The sequence below is a fragment of the Antechinus flavipes genome, chromosome 1 (genome assembly GCF_016432865.1).
Source record: "Antechinus flavipes isolate AdamAnt ecotype Samford, QLD, Australia chromosome 1, AdamAnt_v2, whole genome shotgun sequence".
In the NCBI taxonomy this organism is placed as follows: domain Eukaryota; kingdom Metazoa; phylum Chordata; class Mammalia; order Dasyuromorphia; family Dasyuridae; genus Antechinus; species Antechinus flavipes.
The window spans coordinates 402,741,477-402,763,856 of NC_067398.1; the positions used below are offsets into that span (position 1 = coordinate 402,741,477).

General features: G+C 35.4%; 1 protein-coding gene across 2 annotated transcripts in view; it reads right to left on the bottom strand.

Moving 5' to 3' along the window:
- Nucleotides 1-22,380, bottom strand: part of ANKH (ANKH inorganic pyrophosphate transport regulator) — a 150,120-nt gene that overhangs the window by 10,996 nt on the left and 116,744 nt on the right. For both annotated transcript variants that reach the window (XM_051969863.1, XM_051969862.1), the window contains one exon: nt 958-1,087. In XM_051969863.1, the coding sequence (XP_051825823.1) occupies nt 958-1,087 (130 nt within the window). The remainder of the gene's footprint in view (nt 1-957; nt 1,088-22,380) is intronic.

Here is a 22,380-nt window from a genome sequence, read left to right on the forward strand (position 1 = left end):
ATTAGCCACAACATAAGGAAGGAAACAGAATTTCACAGCTACAAGGGACCTTAAAAATCACCTAATTCAATCCCCTTCATTTTAGGGAAGAGAAAACCAAAGCCCAGAAAGATACAATTCCTGTTTTTAGACAAGAAATATGCTTTTAAATTGCAGACACACAGATGCCTCATTACAGTTGAAATTAGTGACTACAATGTTCTTAATCTGAACACTGGGCCTTCTTTACAAATCTATTTGAGCAAACAAGGTCAGGACAAGTCTTATTTCCTGACAATACAGCTAGTCCTCACTTCTGTGTACTAAACAATTCAATATTTTGTTCTGTTCAATCACTGTCCAGTGAGCAACAGTCCATAAGTGTTTGGTTCTTCTATTAAGTTGCATTTAGCTTTTCATTTGACAGTTTCTGCTGATGTCCAAGAAAATGAAAGCAACAGCATGTGTAGAAGCTTATAGCTAAGTTCTAAAATGTCACCGAATCTAAAAATGATCACAACTTAGAGATTCTTTCTCAACTCCTTTATTCTGATCTTATATACTAAAGGCAAGTAATAACTAAATGCATGCTGTATTTTTCTAATCACTTTTGAATATTTTTAATCCACAGCTTTTTTGCTGTCTTCTGGTCATCTCAGTGTACTGATTTGATAATTATTTTAAACTATCATTATTTTCTTTCCTAGTATTCCAAGTCACAACCTCAGATTTCTTCCCTAGTCTTGCTATTTGATTCCCATTTTATTGCCTCTGTTTTCTCTTAAACTGCCACCTGTGTTTGTCTCAAATGACATAATACATGCAAAGTACTTAAAATGTTATATTATTAGTAGTAGTAGTAGTTTTTTTATTTTTAATTTTTTTTCTTTCTTCTATAAAATCTCCTGCAAAAATGTAGTACTGATATTTACTCCCAAAGTAAGAAAGCTAAAAGGAAAGGGAATTACAAAGCTTTACCTGGAACTGGGAAGAAGGAAAAAATGCGCAAAGGAATAACACAGAGTTCTGCAAAGGCAAAGTCCACTCCAATGATGTCAATTAAAATCTTCTCTGAAACATTGGGGGTCCAAAACATCACAAAACAGAGCTATAAAGAAATGAAAGCTATTAAAAATTTTATGAAAACAGGTTCCAAATCATTAATGAGATATACATTAAAATAAATGAGATTATATTTCACAATTATATCAGCAGAAATGGCAACAATGAAAATGGTAAACATCAGAGGAAGCTGTAAGAAGAAAGACACTCTGAATGTGCTGTTGGCAGATCTCTGAATTGATCCAATTTTTCTGGGAAACAATTTGAAGTCACACTAAAAAAATTCCCACTAAACTGCATATATTCTTTGACACAACATTTCAAAACTAGGAATTTATCACAAGGAGGTCATACACAGAGTGAAAAAATCCCATATATAAGTATAAGTGCATTGTTTTTTTTTTCCATTTTGGTAGTAGCAAAAGAATGGAAAAAAAGGGAAGTCAGCAAAGTGAATATATGCTTATTAATGAGCTTAATAATTTACAAATATTACTGTTGTTCCTCATAAGAACCTTGAAAAGTAGTTATCCATAGAAATTTGAAAAGGCTTGAATGAATTAAAATTGAACAAAGGAAGAAGACCCAGAGCAATGTATAAGATGATCTCAGTAATGTAAAGAAAAATACATTGATTGATAGACTCCAGAAAATCAAACCTTTGCTTTACAAATGAGGAAAACAAGCATTAAGTGTCAGATGTGGAATTTGGACCCAGCCTTCTGACTTCAAGTCGATTGCTCATTCCACTATACCACCGTACCTATCTGAAACAAAATGATTCTATTTGATGTAGGTAACCACTGAGGTCTCTTTCAACTTGTTCTATAAAGCTACGAGCCATAACAAATAGAATATAACAAAAGCTTCTTTTAGGGAAGGAATGTTCTGTTTATCACTGTATCACCAGCATGCACAAGAACACCTAATGAATGACTGAATGAATCAATGAATATGGTGAATAGCAGAACGTGCAAAGAAAGTGCTATCTATATAGCTGCCATCATCATTCTACTTTCCCATAATGAGTTGCAGGAGGACCAATTGAGTCTTCTAAAATTTATGAATCACTTAGAATTCTTTATTAAAGCAAGTGCAGTACTTTTCATTGACTTGTATCCCTTTGGTGGTACCTCAGCCTGCAAGGAACTTGGAGAGCACAGCAGATATGGGAAAAACTTAAGAGAGTTGTGGTCAGTAAGGAGGCAGCAGGATCAATTGGAGAAAGTGCTGATCACTTATTAACAGGGTGATCCTGGCCAAGTCACTTAACTCTTGTGAGTCTAAACTAGACAACTGGAAGATAGAGTTAATAATACTTGTGCCTTACACTGTAAGTGGCACAAGTATTATTAACCCTATCTTCCAGTTGTCTCTACAAAGTGTAGATTGTAGTTCAAATCGAAGGTACTATTAATAAAATATGGGAGGGTGGGAATGACAACATGTTCTTGTTAAAAACCTCACTGCATTTTAAAAGGATTTCCCAGATCAACATTAAAATGCTTGTTAATAGAATGAATGAGGGAAGTTTGGAGTTTTTACTATCTTTTTAAGTATCACTTTTTTCTTTACAGTTATACTAAATTGACATAAATTTAAAAATCACATTTTTATCCTGAAGCCTTCAGGGAAGAAAAAACAAGTCCTACATTTAAAGCTATTCAATGGATGTCATAATAATATTTAGGCATATATTATAGTTTATACTTCTCAATTTATTTTACACTCTCTCTCACTGAAATCATGAAACCAAGTAGGAAAGCACAAAGTCAAGCATGTGATTAGTGAAATAGTTCTGGTGCATCAACAATGATTGCTTCTGTGGGCTTCCAGAGGCTGATTATAAAAGGCAGAGAAGACAAGGCAATTTGTTAGAGATTAGAATAATTCTCTGTTTATTAATCTGGAAGCCAGGAGATACATGGTCTACTCCTAGATCAAGCTGTGGATGGTCAGACTTTTCCAGATCATGATTTCTTCAGACTTCAGGCTTCTTACTGGGGAAATATGGTTATTAACATTAGCTGCCTCCAGCACTTAGCACAGTGACTGACACATAAATATTTGCTGATTGATTGTTGACTGACAGATTACATAGGGATGTTGTGGTATTTCATTAAAAAAAAAACTATGAAAGCAAACATCTTTAAAGGAAATCTATATTTATGATGTCTGATACTGCAAATTGACAGTTCCTTAACTAGATATATCCTGTGTGCAAAATAGTATTGTAGAAAAATGCTTGTTTACACACATTAATAGTATAGTTATAAGTATAAAGTAGAATAAAGTAAAGAGATTTCCCTCTCCCCAGTTTATCCAAACACTGTACCAACCTGGCCCTTGGGCAGTACCCATATCACTGCTAGTGTACTCATTGGTCTAATATATTTTTCTTCCTTATTAACTACTCTGGGCCAAAAGGGCCCAGTTCATTGTTACTCCACCCACTCTGTTCTAAAAATTTCTGGTTCCTCAATAACAGGGGACCTTCCTCTTTAACCACATTATACTAAAGGGGACCTTCTGGGGACCGCCCAACAGTGGTGGAGGAAATGAAACCATGGCTCCTGGCTAACTTGCATCTTCTCTCCTGACTTCCCTCTTGGCAATATATCTACCTAACTTCTAGTGAGAAGGAAGGCCACACAAGAACCTTTCCACTAACAATAAGGCAAAGTTAACTAAGAAAGTAGCTTACCACTTTTTCCTTTGACTTACTCTTGGGTAAATGATTCCTTTGCCTAATACTTTAAGTTTCCCATTTTTATTACAAAGTTTGCTGGTCCCTGCATGGACTTTTTTGTCTTTTCCCTGTATGCTACTTGTGTGCTTCTGAAGTATTCTGGCAATAAAAAAATATGAACAAAGAAGAAAATTCAAGCACTTTCAAATGGTTTGGAGAGGGAAAAAAAAAGGAAAAAAAAGGAAAACTAAGGAAGCATAAACAAATATTGTTAAATAAGTGGAAATATCTTTTCTGGTTATTTTGTCTTACCCAGACACAAGCAAAATATTAAATACTTAAAAAAATTAATTTTATTTTGAAAGGATTTAGGTGTCTTAACAAGAATTATATCACTGAAATTATTGTTTTTAAAAAAAACTGTTTTATCTAAATTACACCCAAAATGGGTGACAGTTTTCTTTCTTTCTTTTTTTTTAAATACCTGGGAAGGATGTCACATTGATATTCAAAAGTGACAAATGAGGGTAATTTAACACTCATGCTGGATGTAAGTACTCAAATCACATCTTTGACATGAAAAGAAAAGCACTTCTACAACTCTAGCAAATTAGCACAAGGACTTTATCATCTATATGTGTGGGACTGTGTCACTGGTCATACCCTATGGCTAATGATATTCTCTGACAATGCTGAAGCAATTACAGCACAGCATTTGTGCAGCCAGATTCCATTCTGGCAAGGACTAAGACCTCTCCAACATTGCTTTTGGTTAATCCAAAATATTTTCATAGATTAATGATCCTCTAAAGTATTCCAGACAGGTGAGAATTGTCCCAGAGATTGGATCCATTAGATACTCAGATTCTATGAATTACAGGATTTGGACAATCTTGACCTTGATTAGCATGATACAGTGATAATACTACTAACAACACAGAGCTAAAAATATTTTTTAGAAATTAAAAGGCCAAAAAAAAAAGGGGGCTTCAGAAAAGGAATCTTAAAAATAACTACCAGTAAGATCTTGATTGTAACATGTTAGACATGCTGCTCTAGACATACAGTTGGAGAATTTCAATGATAATCTCAGCACTTGGCTCAGGGAAACACGGTGTGACTCATGGTCAGGGTTATGGGGCAGCTGAACGGGGCTGGTTTGGCCCTGTTGCTCAGTGTTCCATTCACACAATCCCATGCCTTTGTCCCATAGTAAGCACTAGGTTGTTACACCCAGGTCATTACTAGCTAAGTTCTCAGAAGGTAACCCGATTGGCCCAATCATGAATTTGTGCCTCAGAGATATGTACTCTGAGTCCTCATCAACACAATTCCAAAGTACAGCTAGAGTTGTTACGATTTTATTATTAGAGAACCTGAAAAAAGAATCTGCTTTAGGAAGAAAGCCCACGCTGAAAAAAAAATTAATGTAAAAATACAAACCAAACTTAAAAAAAAAAAAAAAAAAACTCTACCTCTTTAATTTGACTCCTGGATTTTGTGGTAATACACTGGCTTTTATCATTATAAAATTATAATTACAAATATCTTTTTTAAATAAATTTTGCAGTTTTACCAAAGAAGTATAGTTCCCTGTTTTTAAAAACTCTCAGAGAAGAATACATAGCTTTTTTTTTTTAGTGAAAAATAAACTACTTAAGTCCAATTAAAACCATTACACCAAAAGATTATCTGCTAACAGAGTCCTGATTTCCACATGTTTAAATATATTCACAACTGGGACTAGGTATTGATTTCATTGATACAGGGAACTTGAGGAAATTGTCTCTGCCAAAAGAGATACGGTCCTTGGCTTTTCACTCACTGCCCCCTCATATTTAATCCAATTCTATCTTCCTAACCTCTCTCACATATGCCCCCTTTTCTCCTCCAACATCATCACTGGACCTGGTATGGGATTTATCATCTCACACTTAAACTACAGCCATAGCCTGCTAGTTCGTCTCCCTGCCTTAAATATCTCTTTACTCCAGTCCACCCTGATTCAGCTATTAATGATGTCCATCCCCCATTTGATCAACTTCAGTGGCTCCTCTTACTTCCAGAATCACATATAAAAAACCCCTTTTTGGCTTTTAAGGTCCTTCATAAACTGGCTTCTTCCTATTTTTTCCATTTTCTGACCCTTAACTCACACTAATGTGCTCTTAAAAACTAGTGATATGAACCAATATTACATCTCTTAACTAGGTATTATCAGTGATTATCCCCCAAACTTTTAATTCTCTTTCTCCTCCTTTCTGCCTTTTAGTTTCCCTGGCTTCCTGCTAAAATTCTACCTTCTTCAAGAAGCATTTCCCGTTCCTCATTAAGCTCAATGCTTTGTTTTCTGTGATGATGTCCAGTTTCTCTTTTTATATATCTTGGATGTATCTTGTTTGCATGTTGTGCAATCATCATTGCACATCATCAGACTGTGAGTTTCCTGAAAGGAGGGACTATTTCTTTGCCTTGCTTTGTATCTCTAGGACTTTACACAATACTTGGAATATAATAGGTGCTTAATAAACACTTGTTGATTTCCTTTTCTGCAATTTATAGTGTTACAGCAGGGATTCTTTTGGAAGTCTGATGAAGCCTGTGGATCCCAGCTCAGAATATTGTTTTTAAACAACTGAAGCAAATGATAAATTTCACAGACTAATATGAATTTTTTCCTATTGAAGTTCATACAACTCCTAAAACTTATGGATTTTTTTTTTTTTTGAGGTTTGTGGATCCCAGGGAAACAACCTTTGCCTTAGAAAAATTAAATAACTTTGCAAGGCCCACACATGAAGAATATGTCTTGAATCAAGGTTTTTGTGGCTTTGAGTTAAGCTAATACTACCTCATTTTAAAACATAACATCCAAGGAAACTGGGGTCTTTAGAAAGTCATTCTCATTAGACAGTGATCAGACAACCACTAGTTTCCCCAGCAAAAGGTCAGTTCAGGTTTTCATCTAAGCACAATGCCTGGCACTCATTAGGTACTTAGTAAATATTGGTTAAATGTATGATTAAACCCTATGAGAAATGCTGCAGAAATTTCACTAGAATGACTCTAGTCTTCAAATGCTGCTAGGATTCAATGACATTATCATTTTCCTGCCTAAAATAAAAACCTAATCAACCACCACCAATAAATATATTTAATTCCACAGAGGTGTGGCAACATTCAGTTTTCTGGAGCCCAAGTAGCAAGGTTGCTGTTGTATTATCCCTCAAAAGAAGGCATAAGTAATCTTGTTCTCTTTGATTTAATAAGTTCTAGTGCTGTGAATAATAACCCATAACATGGGTGAGAGCCAATGTATTTGTGGTTGAGGGTAGATATGAAAACAGCAATTAAAATATTCAGGGACAAGAATTACTATTTGGGGAGGGGCATTTGGAGGGCTGGGGTCTTCCTGAAAGGAAATAGAATTAGTTTATCGCATTTGTCTTTCCCTTGAGATGATGGATTTAAGGCAGCAAAAACCCATTAAGAGTCTCTGTCAGTAAGGGACTTAAGAATCCTGCATGATCCAGAGCTTCTAAAGACCTGGCTGAAAGGAAACTTGGTCCTTTAACAAGTGATTAAAGGGGCATAACATTTTTTGAAAGTTGTGCTTTGCAGAGTTAAGCTCAAGTGCAAAACTGGGAGGCAAAATCTTGCCTATATTTCTTTCTTCCTTTTTTTTTTCTGCTGAGACAATTGGGGTTAAGTGACTTACCCAGGGTCACACAGCCAGGAAGGGTTAAATATCTGAGGTCAGATTTAAACTCAGGTTCTCCTGATTTCAGGGCTGGTACTTTATCACTGCACCATCTAGCTGCCCCCCTATATTTCTTTAGAATCAAAGTTTAATCCCTTTAATCCTCTAAAAAGAGATTCTTTGTAATTCTTATAAATAATTTATATTATTTAGCTGCCTCTGCTCTCTCACCCAAAGTGCTTTCTTTGCTTGAATCAATTGGTAGAGGTGACATTTTATTTCTGGAAGGTTATTATTTTGTAAAACTCCTTTTAACTAGAGCTTCCCCAAATTTTGATAGTTTAACAATATAGGAAGTCTCCAACTTATGAGTAGGATATGCTCCAAGACCAAGAGATCATTTAGAAGTAGCATATTTGATCCTGGAAACTGTTATAAATAGTACTATTGTATTTAGATTGCCAAACCAACCCAAGAAGCCAATTTAGTCCATAATATAGCTAAAGTATAGTATGACCTAGCCTATAAGTTTCCATTGTTCCTGTGGGGAAAGTAAATTTGGGAGTTCCAAGTAGGAAACTGAAAAACTGAAAATCCTAACCTTGACCTACTTTAAATAGTGACAAGAATAGAAGCTTCTGCTGAAGGGTCACAAGAGTCAGAAATGGGAAGTTTCTTCCTGAAGTTGCTCTCATGGAACAGTTTTCTCATCTACCATCCGATCGTAATCATTAGTGAATATTTCCATACCCCAACTCAGACTCCATGCTTGCAATAGTCTGCTTCTTCACTTTTGCCCTGTCATTTTTAATTTCCTTTAAGATTCAGCTCAATTGTCACCTCCTACTTGAAGTCTATCCTGAGTTTCCTTAGATACTCGTGTCTTCCCCAATCAATCTCCAGAAATTACTTTGCATTTAGAATCACAGTATCATAGATTTGGAGCTAGAAGGTACCAACCCTCTTAATCTACAGCTTAGGAAACTGAAGCTCATAGATATTATGGTTATTTAGTACCTTGGCCAAACTGAGAGAGGCCCTAATTAACAGATAGGGCATTGAAACTCAAATCCTCTGACTACCAAGCCAGTAATTTTGTACATTTTGTATTTATTTGTCTGTGTGAGCTCCCTGAGAGAGGCCAGAGATTTTTGTTTCCATCTTTCCATGCCCAGTGCCTAGCATAGTGCCAAGATGAACTGTTAATAAATGCTTGAGGAATAAAGGAATCCATGTAACCTGTGTACATGAAAACAAAGAAGAGAACTTTGTGAACAGCAGGGGGAACCCTACGCTCAGGCTGAAGGCATCCTTGGCCAGAGCTGACATCTCCAAAGGGAGGCTGGCTCATGCAAGGCCTGATTCACATGTATTCCTAGCACGGCCCTGCAGAAGTAATCCTTACACAGTCAGAAACATCTACAGAGGGTCGGAGGCTACAGCTGCTGTTTAGCTAGTTACTTTAATTCCTGAATGCTAAAGTCTCTCTAATCTCTACCTGATTAGGGCTGCCAGTTCTGCTTTCAGACAGGCAGGTTTGAGGGCCCAGTGCATTTACTAAGAAATTTGGGGTGCCATAGGACCATTTTCTCCTGGGATATCATAATGAAAGTTTAAACAAGCTATTTTGTATACTCCATTTCTAATTTTTTTTTTTTTTTTTTTTGCATTAAACAAGTTTTTAGTGATTCAGTGACCAAATAAATGCTGGTGTTACTTAAGTTTTCCCAGCCCAAACCCTTGGAAATATTCTAGGACACCAATATTGAAAATACAGAATCTATTCTTTTCCTTTCATTCCTTTTCCCTCCATGCACAAGAGAATCATTTTCTTATACTGGCTAATACGGAACAATGAGGCAGTAAGTGGTCTTTACCTCATAAGGGCAAAAAACCAAATCCTCAAAAACGGCCTTGTTCAGAGACAAATGGTTACCAGGGTACAATGGCCACTAGTATTTGGCTCTAGAGATGGATGAATAAAAGCTAAGGCTTCAGCTGAAGTCAGCAACCCAGAAAGGAGGCTGGGGCCCAGTTATGACTTGAACTTTTGACTTCTGAAGTAACAAACCTCTCTTAGATAGACATTTCCACTGCTTCTTAGCTTAGATTGCACCCTAAAACAAGCTTGGAGCAACAGGATGAAGTTATGAATAGAAAGTTCTCAGGTGGATCAGTGGATATTCAATATGTAGCTTTGCCATTTACTACTTGTGTGATATTGGCCAGAACACTTCAGCCTTAAGTTTCCTCATTTACAAACTGGGAAGCAACTCAGCTAGAATAGGTGACCTCCCAAGTCCCTTTCTGCTTTAAGTCCATGATCTCATGAAACAGCACATGAGGGAGGATCTATGATGGAAGACAAATAGAAAACAGTTCAAGTATTTGGGCTTAAGATGCTGCATGTTGTATACATAGGAGAGATAAAACAAATATTGCCGTGACAGCAAGTGACTTTAATGACCATTGTAAATTTGCCAACACTAACAATATTATTTGATCCAAGACAAACACATAATTGAATGTTTAAAAAATCTCATGTTAAATTGATCACCATTTTAAAAATATATAAAAATGAAGATTCATGCAATTTTAGTCAGTGTGTGAGAAAAAGATCTTTCTTTTCTTATTGGTGAAAACTATAAGTTATTACTGTTACATTTATAAAGAATCTTCAATTATAAACATGAAATGGCAGGATTCAGGAAAAGCCACTTCTTTAATGGGGGCAGAGATTGGGAGTATAGACAGAGGAACCTGAATGGGAAGCTAGGGGAAGTGGGACTGGTAACATGAGGTAGGAAAGATTAAATCACTTAGGGTTGAGATGGTTTACTTCTGAGGCATCTGTCTCCATCTGAGAATGGACATAGAAACTTAGTGAGAGGTCCAAAAGGGAATATGGATTTGAATTGGGAAAGATATTAATCTCTTTTTATCTCTATGTGGACAAAATACAGGAATGACAGCACGTTTTATTCCAAAATAATGGGTGAAGAAGCAAAGCTTCATCTAAGGGTAGACCCAACCTTAATAACTAGCTAGTGAGCATGCTGCAGGCAAACTGATCCAGACAGAGAAAAACAGGTCAAAAATGGTCCAAGACTGAATCCAGGGGCAGGAGCTATTGATGTTTCCAGATCTAAGGTCAGTAGAGGATAATCTGAAGCAGGGGAAGGAACTTAATAAAACAGATTGGGAAGAATCTTTCTCAATAAAGGTTCTTCAGGCAGCAGAAGGAATAGGAATGGGGGCTAAGCATCTCATGAGCTGTGCCAGCCAAGTCAACCTGGGGCTAGACTCTAATTAACCTAGTTTAAGGATCCCATGTGCTCTAAACTCATTTATTTCAATGCTTTCCAATTTTTTTTTTTTTTGTTTTTGTTTCCTCTTGTTTCCTAGTAAAGTTCCACTTAAAACATTCCAATCTTGGCTTAACTGAAAATAAAAATGAAACTGTTTGTTTGTCCAGTTCTAGGCCAGTATAACCAAGGAAACCAGTGCCCTTACCAGCCAGGTATGGTGGCCACTGTCCTTGGATTCCCGGACAATGAAAGGGAGCAGGGTTAGACTCACAGAAAATCAGTTTGTAATGAAGTACCTACCATGCAAAGCTCTTCAAAAGGATCTACTTTTAACTATTGGTGGTGTCCTCCAAGAGCTTTCACACAAGAAGAGATGGCCCAGAGCCAAAGGTTATATTTGGAATAACTGCACTATAAATACCTTAGCATGCAAGCAACCCTGCTGCCAGTTCAAAGGTAGTTGTGCATGTGTTTGATTTATTTTCAGGGGAGAGCATGTGGAAAGGTGGTGGCTGCAAGAGGTCACACCTCAGAGGAAGAGTATTCTTGTTTGGCACTGGCTGTAGGCTCCCTAAAACTTTAGTTCATTAGAATAGCATTTGAAAAACTTGAAAATTCAAATTTCACAGAAGAAAGATAGGACTATTTCCCTAAAGCAGAGATATGCTTTCCAAATCCTCTCATTCTCTTTGTTACCCTTTCTGACATTGCAATTTTAGTTTTCCTTCCATTCTGTGAAGTTTTAACAGATCCTTTCCATGAATGAAACTATAGGGGTGGCAAAATGGCACATGGAAAGTCTCTTAATAATAGGATCACAGATCTAGAAAATATCTCAGAGGGCATATCTTCTGTTTTCTTATGTATGTATCTGCTCCTGTCTGTCTGTCTACATGTATCTGATTCAGTATATGTGTATGTAACTACGGAAGTTCAGTACAGTGAGGTCCAGGGGAGGTAACTGATTTGCCTAAGATCACAAAGCATCAGGGATGAACTTTGAACCCAGATTCTGTAACTCCAGAGCCATTTGCAAACTCTTTACAATCTACCTTAATATCTGACTTTATGATAACTTTCTTTCTTTCTTTCTTTTTTTTTTTTAACTACAGAAAGGCCCGAAATGTAAGAATAGATAACAAAGCCCCACAGGGACATTTCTGTCAAAGATCTTCCCAGATAACTATTTCCACCCTAGATAAATCCATAGGCAAACAATGGTAGATGTCATTAAGTGACAGTATGTTAGAGCATAGACATTTGGTCCTGAAACTAGGAAGGCCTAGATTCCAGTCCATCCTGGCTATCTGACCCAGAGTAAATCCCTTCACCTCTCAGTATTCAAAGCAACTGTCCTAAATTGTAGGAAAGGTGCTAACTTGGATTGGATTGGTAGTAAAAATTTTTTTCCTCTGAGAGTTCCCTCTGACAATGAATTTTCAGGTCTGGTCACTAGCCTCTGTTCTTACCATCAAATAAATTATCTTTACCATGAAGGTGTGTGTTCATCTTGTTGTTTTCAAAACCATCATGGAAGGAATTTCTGTAATTTTCCTTAACAACCAATTGTAATAGTCTTTACTGACAAGAAATTTTTCATTATACCTATTTGAATTTCCATGTTCTACAATTAAAATTCATTTCTTATTTTATTCTCAAGGGAAATGAGACATTTCTTATTTTATTCTGATCACTCTATTTTGCAAAAAATTATTCATGATGAGATTGATGCTCTTCATGGAGGCTTTTATCAGTATTTTCTTTGACCTAAATAAATGCAAATGCTCCAGTCTTTCTTCAGTCTCATTTTCTAAACTTCACTCTCCATTACTCTCTTACTATTTCTCTATAACTCTCCACAGCAAACTCAACTGTCTAACTTGGCAGGATACCTTCTTGCACGTTAGGTATTTGCAGTAGTGTTCTTCCAAATATGAGCTAGACTCTCAGTTTATGTTTGAAAGTTTAACAAAGTTGCATTGTGGAATTAGGATGGGGCACTGCTCACTACAAGGAATATAAATAAGGTAGAGAGAGTGTAATCTAGGAGTAAACATCCTGGATTTGGAGTTAGAGGATTTAGCTTTGAATCCTTTCTCATCTGTTTACTCTCTGTAAGAATTATTTTCTGGAATCAGTTTTCTCATCTGTAAAACAAAGGGATTGAGCTAGACTGTTCATTTCTAAAATCCCTTCTAGTTCTAAATTAATTACTTTATATTATATTTCTCTTTATGTATGTGTCTTTTTAATGTGCTTTTTATGTTTACTCTGGAACCTCTAGTTCTGTTACACACTTACACTTACACACACACACACCCTTTAAATATATACTTATGGTCATTGTACTAGATTCTATTATATATGCTAACCTGCATGTATCTATTTTGAACTTTGCTCTCTAGATTTACCCTTTCAATTTGCAGAGGCAATTTAGAATGTAAATCTTTTTTTCTTTTGGTCTGTATGGTTGATATAATTAACATATTTTCACTCTCATCATCTACTACATGATAAAACTGAGAAAATCGTGCTCAAACACATGAAAAGGATCATCACGATCTCAGGAGTGGTAGAGTAAGGGATATTAAAAGTGAAAGACTAAGTGTAGAAGTTATTGGCTTACATGCCTTATCTCCCCTACAAGATGATAAACTTCTTGAGGGCATGGACTTTGTCATTCATTTTTAAATTCCTTTTTAGGTATCTTCCAGCAGAGTGCCTTTCACATAGTAAGTACTGAGGAAAAATTGTTAAATTAATGAGTAATGTTTTGAATAAAGCCATTTAATGAATTGTAATCCTCCCCTCCCCCAATACAGTTTAACCTGCATTTCCCAATATTCTTTAGTCAATCATATACTTGTGAATTCTTTCACCTTCAAACATAAAACATCTAGCCACCCTATTTTATATTCCAACTCTCATAACTTTGGTTATTACCACCTCCTCTTTTCTGGTTCAAACTGACAAAGGTGAATAAAACCACAAGATATAGTGAGAATGCTTGACTAGGAGTCTGTATGACCATGGCAAACTGCTTAACCCAATTCTTACTTTCCTCATCTGTAAAAAGGGGGTAAAATTTTGTATTTGTATTTTTTATCTCTTCTACAAGAGAAATAATTATGAATTAAAATACATCATGCACTTAGTAAACTTAAGGCACTGTCAATTATCTTTATCTTCACAACTTATTAAACAAGTTAATAAGCCTTTATAGTAAGGGCTTACTGTGTGCCTGTTACTTTGGAATGAGGACTTGAGGTATTTCCCCAGATGACTGATGGATATGGAAGTGAGACTATTTAGCATTTGCAAGGAAATGTACAAATAAACACTGAAAAACTAATGTAGCATTCAAATGACTTACAAAACATAACCTAAAGAATGATAATGTGTCATATTATTTTTCTTTTCACCCAAAATGACAAATAAGTTTTTCCTTAGATTCTAAAGGTACTGTTTCTTTTTGTTGTTTTTTTTTAAAGTTCCTAGACTGAGACCAGGGACTTCTTCATTCACCTCATTCAGCAGAAGAGCATCTGTGTGCCAGATGCCACAGAGGATACAGGAACAAATAAAATATGGTCCTTGCCTTCAAGGATTATCCAGTAAAGAAGAAGCTTAAATGTTGCTTCCAACAACTGTTTACAGGTGAACGCTACTATGTCTCACTACGTTTTTTATATATGAAAGTTATATCATTATATAACTTTTTTTTAAACAGATGACAAATAATGAGATTTGATGAGACAGACAATTATTCCATCTCATTAAAAGACAGATAGAAAAACTGTTAAGATAATATTTTTAACAAAGTCCTCCAACTTCCAATAATTAATTCTTTTTTTTTCCTGAGGCAATTGGGGTTAAGTGACAATTAACTCTTAAATTAAAAAAAATTGTTAGAAAATTTCAGACCTACAGTTTTATTTCCCTATAATTTTTTTTTGGGGGGAAGAATGGAAGCGTGAAAGAAAGAGAAAGATCTGAACTTGTGCTTTCATTGGATGTTCTGATGAGAAACTCCTTTGCTGATATGGATCATTTTCTGTGCCATCTGAATCTTAGAAAGCTGTTTGGGGCTCCAAGAAGTTAAAGGGTAGGTCAGGACTCCCCTAGACAATACTCTCTGCATCAAAGACCAAACTCAAAATCATGTCTTCTTGGCTCTTGAGTTAGGCTCCCTTTTGCTAGGCCACAAATTTTAGCAATAAGTTTTTATTTGGCTACACTCATTGTTTCCCTCAACTCCTCTACTTATATGATTTGGAAATATGCCCAGCATAACTGATTATATAATTAATTATGTTTAATCACCTTGAAATTGGAGAGAATATTCAGGCTTTTCCCTCCACCCATCTCCACCCAGGCCTCGGTGGGTAGACAGTGTTGCAATATCTTCCCCTAAATCTGCAGCTTCCATTGGATTTGGTCAAGGTGATTCATGGGAGGATTTCTGAAGCACAAGTATTGATGTGCTCACTGTTATCTCTAAAGGAAACTTCTTTTAATTGTAAGAGCCAATTTATTTTTCCTGCCATATCCATTAAGGCTTGTCTCTTAACCAGGATTACTGCACAGGTTGAAACAGCGTTGAAAGTAACCCCATACCTGATTAATGGTGATTATGTTCATGTGGCACCATTCCCCACCCCACACTTTCCCTCGCATCCGTTCTTTATGATTTGCAGCTGTGAACAGACAGAAGCAGTGAAAAGAACTGCTTGCTCACTCATTTATGCCACCATTTAAAAACGTTTACTATAGCCGTGACTGAAGAAGGTGCTAATTAGAAGCACAGCTTGGAATGCAATCATGAACTTTTTACAAATAAAAAATATAGACAACCAAGCAAGAATCATCTAATAGTTAAAATGGCTTTTTCTGATCACTTTTTAAATACACTTAACCTCATGGCAGATGGGAACATAAAAGTAGATGCATGTCTGCAGGGAAAAAAAATTAAACTGTTAGTACCTAGGCAAGCATTTATTATCTTTTAGAATATGTCTGTGGAATAGGACTCTGTACCTTTCTAAGCTATTATGGAAAGGTAAACTGTTCCATATCTCTGCAGCAAAATAAATTGCTTTGATCAATGATTCTCCTGCCTCCCTTCTTTATTCTCAATCATAAATAGAAAAACTAGCAGTTTGTGATTAAGTCCTTCATTTTCAAGTCCCAAATTTGGGGCCATATTTCATATTTTTCCATAATCTATGCTATATTAAACACATGTCTCTATTTAGGGTGAAATATCTATCCATCCATGACTTTTGGAGGCATCTGCTCCTGCTTCTAAATGGGCATTTTTCTGGCCTACCAGCATTCTGTTAGTAACAAGACCATATTCTTAGAGGCTTAAATAAAACATTAAATAAAACATTCACAGCAAGAAGTTCTTAGGAGAATCTGAACAGGTACAGAAACAAAGAAAACAAAGAGAAATCCTGAACAGTGTAGCCTTTGTTTCCTATACAATGTCTTATGGATTATGAAACAAAGCTGATTAGTTCAGTTAAATCCCACTCTGCAAAGCTCAGCCCAATTACCACAGAACTCTGTTATTTTCTTGGGTTTTGACACACCTATGTAATGTATCCCAAGGAAAAGGAAAATATAAATCAGTAAGATTGACTTAACCTGTTAGATAATGGACTTTTCAACTATGTAAGCTGTTTCTAATGAATGTAATTTTTTTTGAAGTAATAGGGAAATGTTTCTGGAATACTAGACACGGATACTTAGAAAACTACTACCTACCTATCCTGTCATGTGAAAGCAGAACAAGAAAGCTGATGTCCTGCTAACTCTAAACCTGCTTTTACACTTGTGTAAGGGGCTTGTGAAGACCCACATCTTTATTAAACTAGAAATAGCCTTTTGGAAATTAGATTCTGTTCTTGTGGCTTACATTTTCAAATGGTCTGTGCCTAATTTCCAAAATGTTACACAATAACTTGATTCCAAGAGACATCAATGAAAGGCTTTCACTGTATGTGAATATTCAATTAAATGAAAAACATACCACAATCCTGTTGTGGCATTTTTCAGAGGCACGCTGTGACCCCATAAACTACCAAAATACACCAAGGTGCGCCTACTGAGTGTACTCAGACACTGATCACAAAAATCCACTAGAACCCACTGACGAATGTGAAGCCATGTAAATAAAACAGTAAAACTAGAAAGTAAACACTATAACAGACAGTAAAGGAGGATGGAGAGAGAGAGACAGAGACAGAGAGAGACACACAGAGAGAAACAGAGACACACAGAGAGAGATGGGTTAGCTAAAGGTTCCTTGATCAGTCACTGATTCTAATGCTGATCAGTAGGTGCTTTCTTTCCAGAAACATTTCCTAGATCACATCAGATATGCATAGAATGCATTGAAGACTTAGTGCAACAGTGAAATATTCTTTAGAAATTCCATCAGGTCAATTTATTGCAACAAAAAATAAATATACACATATTTTCCCAGAACTCCCACTGCTAATTTGTTGCTTTTGGGGAAGAGCAGTGTATGTTGTATGTGCTTCCTTCCTCCCCACCCATTTATTTCAAGACTCACATCCAGAAAGATCAAAGCTTGAGTGAAAGGCTTAATAAAAACAGAACTAGATCGCCAAACAGTAAAATTCACTGTTTTCTGATGTCATAAGATATTATTATGCAGAACAAAGGAGTTTCATAGAATGGTTTCTTTTTTTTTTTTTTCCTTTTCCATGCCTCCATTTGTCAGAAAGAAGCTCAATTGTAATATATGATGGAATTACTTTTTTACATGCTGACTCCAGTATAATTCTTATAAGAAATCAAAAGCCTTTTGCAGAATTTTCATTTTAGTAAGTCATATATTAGGGTCTATTATGTCTGCTCAAAAAATGCCCCAAACTGACATTTAGAGAAATTGTGACTATATAGTGGTAATAAAAGTTCTTAATGTATATTCTATATATAGGCTTTGTAGGAAATATGTAAATATATTCTTAACACTTATGTAGGACCTTACAAAATCTGAAAAACATATATTAGGATTTTTTATGCATGTTTATAGAGCATGAGCCCCTCAAATAAAAAAGAGATGCCTAAATTAACATTATATAGCTAATAAAAATAGCTATCAATTCATTTAGCTAAAATTCTATCTGCTATTCATAAAACATTTTTATAAATTAATTTTTTTCAGTTTTTTAATCTTTTTATGCTTTTTTCCTATTTTAGAAGTAACTAAATATAAAGAAAAAAAGCAAAATAAGGCAGTCACCAATTTTGCCCTTATTTCTGCTGACCCTCAACATTAATAATAACTTGAGATGATAATTTCAGGAAAGGAAGGGAAAACAGGTCCATCAAAAACACTCAGTAGTTTTAAAAATGTAGCAATTCTCTGTGAACTATAACATTACTTTTCCAAGTACACAGTTAGCAGATAGCAGCAGCAGCCTTCTAGATCACTACAGGATCAGTTTAAAGTTGACGGGTCAGTTTAAAGCTGACAGGTCAGAGAAGGGCATCAAGGGCAGAGAGACTAGAAGTGCTGGCACTGAACTTCACTGAGAGAAAATTTGCATTACTGAAAAAAGCTTGGGATTTGTGTGGGAGAGAGGGTAGAAAGTACAAATGGCTAAAAATGTCACAAGGAGAAGACAAGAAAATAATTTAAGCCTCTTGCATTGTTTCCTACAACAAGGTGAAAGAATTTCTGGAAAGACTCCTGTGAGAATATCTTTTAGATTGCTGCTACTACACATTATTGCAACTTCTCAAAACAAACACATTTTAAGGATGAAAAAATGTTTTCACATGAGACCCTCTTACCCCTCCCAACTTTCCCTTCTACTTCTCAAAATGAGAGAAATGCATTAATGGGGAGAAGAAAAGAGAAATCCAAAATTTAATCTTAAATTTTTTGTATGAATATCTTTTTAAAATGGATTACTTAACTTTTTATATACTTTTAAAGTACAATTTCAGTAAGGAATTAAAAAAAACAATTTATGGAATTTATATTTTAGAAAATCCTGAATGCCTCAGAAGCATTTTGGGCATTTTATTTTAAGATTTGGAGTCTTCTCCCAGAGCAGTAAGCTCTCATTCAGAGCAAGGAGTAAGCAAATTAGGGCAATGGACCAGGAGCTTCTTTCTCACCAAGTTTCTGATAACACTTAGTTTGTGACGTATATTGATAAAATAATATGTGGAAATAAGTCATTTTTAATTCTGGTGATGAATCCACTTCCATTCTAAAAGTCTTTCAAGTTTAGAAAACACAGCATTAAATAAATGATTTCTTGAACTTAGTGTTCTCTATGTAGGCCCCCTCTCCACTGAGATCAGCATCCTTATCATGTAATAATAATAATTGTAATAACAGCTTATATTTATATAAGAATAAGATCTGGAACTACAACTCCCCTGGGTGAGGAAACCTCCTCTACTAACGCAGGTTGGCATTTTCTCTGCAGCTCAGAGAACTGCCAAGATCAGTAAGAACTTGTCCAAGGTCATAGGCCAGTATACGTCAGAGATAAGGCTTGACTCAGATGTTCTTGGTTTTCAGGTCAACAATCAAAAAATTTTACATTATATTTATATATATATATATATTTTTAACATTTAAGAAGCACTTTTCTTAAAACTAGAAGTTAGTAAATGGCACAAAACATGCACATTTTATAGATGTCTCAGAGGGGCAAAATTCATAGTCAAATTGCTGGTAATTTAAGAATTAGGATTTGAAACTAGGCCATTTTGACTACAAATCTAGTGATTCTCTTTCCCATTCCCTCCATTCTCCCCCCATGCCAACCCCTCCACCCCCCCCCAAAAAAAAAAACAAAACAAACCCTATCTCTTTAGTCTTTGTGACTTGTGGCCAAAACATTTTGTTATTCACCTTCAGGTGAAGAATTTCTCCACCTTACTTTGGTCCTCACAAAAATATGCACCAGTCATTGTGAGGTGCATAATTGAATCCTTTCCAACTTGCTGAGGCCTTCTAGAGTTGGAGTGCCATTGGTATGATCTCCAAGAACCTAGGTTCCTCCATATTATCAGGAAACATGGCAGAACTTAAATGGAAGTAAAAACAATCTGGGTGGAAATTATAACAAATGAAAGGATTTTGAGAGAGGGCCATAAATTTTAAATTAGAACTAGTCTTCTGGCTTATGTATTCAAAAAGGAGAAAAGTGGTTGAATATATTGTATTTAAGTATAAAGAGGAATCATTTTACATTTTGAATTCACCAGGCCCAGATGAACTATATTCTTGGATACTGAAAGAACTGGAAAATATAATTTCTAAGCTACAGTCAGTGACTTTCAAAAGGTCTTGGGAAATGGGAGGAAATTTTAAATTTTAAAAGAGGTAAGAATGGAGAGTCTGAAAACTATGGGCCAATGAGCTTACCTTTAATTCTTAGCAAAATTTTATGATTGTACCTTAAGAAACTCTATGACATAGCGAGACATCTCACACTTTATGTGATTAATTTTAGTTATGAATAGCTTTCAGAGAACATTATGGTTAACAGAATTACAAAGTAGAAGAGTTAGAAAAAATCTTGGAAATTATCTAGTCTCTCTTCTTTTACAGATAGAGAAAAAGGCTTAGAAAAGCTAAGTGAGTTTCCCAGATTTACATAGTAAGGGGGTGGGGGAATGGGATGTTGTTGGACCATAGTACCCAGTCCAGTGTTTCCTAAGCCTGGTATTCTTTCCACTTAGAATAAATGCCTTTTGGGTTAAATTGGACAATACCTAGAAAAGAAAGCAAGATAGAACAGTGATCAAGAAACATCAGGAAAATAAAAAAGAACAAAAAGGTGATTGGAGAGACGAGAAAATGGTTTTTATAACAGGATGGGGAAAGAACAAAGCAAATACGATGTATGAATACCTTCACTGCTGCTGTCTCCTTTCACAATCAAGAAGAGAAGGTCATAAGACTCTAATATGTCTGCTCCAACTATACTGTTTGTCCTGTCTACCCCAAACTTTCAACCTACTTCTTTGCAGTTCAAAGGCTTGTTAAGTTCTTATCAATCAATAAATAAATAAAACACAAATCCACACCTGTTTCCAAGAATCAAAGTTACAAAGTTATAGTGAAGACTTTCGAGAAGGAAGCAACTAAGGAAATAGCATTCTAAGCCAAGTCATGGTGCAGAACTGTCCAATTTGTATGAGCATGGAGACAGCTTAAGGATTTAAGTGTTAACATTCATTGAACACTGATATTAAGGGACGGCTAAAGATCTTGAAGGAATACACTTGCTTTGCTATTATACTATTTATATAGAACACTAGCCACCTGGTATTATGGTTACGTATATTTTGTCCTATGTGTGCCACAATGACAACTTATATAAAAAATTTTGCGATGGAGGAAATAGGTACCCTGAAAGACCTCTTGAAGGAGTGTAGACTGAGCTGAAATCAATTTAATATATGATCCTGGGCACGATTTTTAGCTTCTTAAAAGCCTCAATTTTCACACCTGTAAATTAAATTGCATTAGACAGCCTTAAAGATTCCTTTTCTCTTTATGATTCTATAATCGAATTCAATTTCCTTATTTTGCAAATAAAAAAAATGAAGTCTCTTATGGAAACATAAATCAGGATGTTAAGTACCAAATAATACTTAAGGTTCTTTCTTGTGCTAAAATTATTTGTTTTTTGCTTCCATGGTGAAGGGCTTCTCTCCCCCATAGCAACACATTTGATTGTCTATGTTGGATTTTTAAAAAGTACCTAAACAGAAACTACTGGAATATTTTATGTTTATATTAAAAATATCTTAAATTTATCTGATAATTTATTTATATTCATTTTGAAGTTATATTAAAATATTATATTTGTATTAAAATCACTTTAAAATTCAAATGTATTGCAGTGTATTTTCCCCTTAAAATATGATTTTTCTTTTGGAAAAGAGTTGGGATGGAGACCAAGGAAAGCACATAGTAGAAAATGTGAGTGGAAAACTGATGAGTTCTATGAGACTCACTTTGTGGGCTGTTAGTACAGTACCTAGAAGAGCAAGCATTTAATAAATGCATGTTGACTTGATCTAATGGGAGTTAAGTCACGAAAGTACACAGAAAGATTCAACTTTACCTCTCCTGTCATTTAACAGTCTTCCAAGGTCATGGAACAGAAGGGTTTCTAGTTGTTTTTTTAATCCTATAGTCTCTTCAAGATTTTTAATGTTTTGCCCAAACTTACTTTATAGAACTATTTTTAAACAGTTTGGTATCATTGGATTCTTTTTTTCCTCTCTCTCCTTAAATACTGCAGAGAGCAAAAAAACAAAACAGGAAAGCAGTAGGGGATGGGGCGGAGACCTGAAGGTCGCCTGGGGTAACAGGTGCTGACTCAGACAGACACAATATTAAGTTTCTTCCATGACACAGCATTCTAATATGTACAGACAACACTGTACACATGTGAGTCAGTGAAAGTGGAAGGGGGGAAGGGCAGAATGTGAACTGGTAATGAAATAAATAATATTAAATAGAACTAAATAGCAAATTTAAGACATTCATATGCTTTGTCTATTTTGATAAATAACTTTAGGCTGGCTTTTTTTTTCTTCTTTTAAAGTGCATTACAGAGACAAAAAAA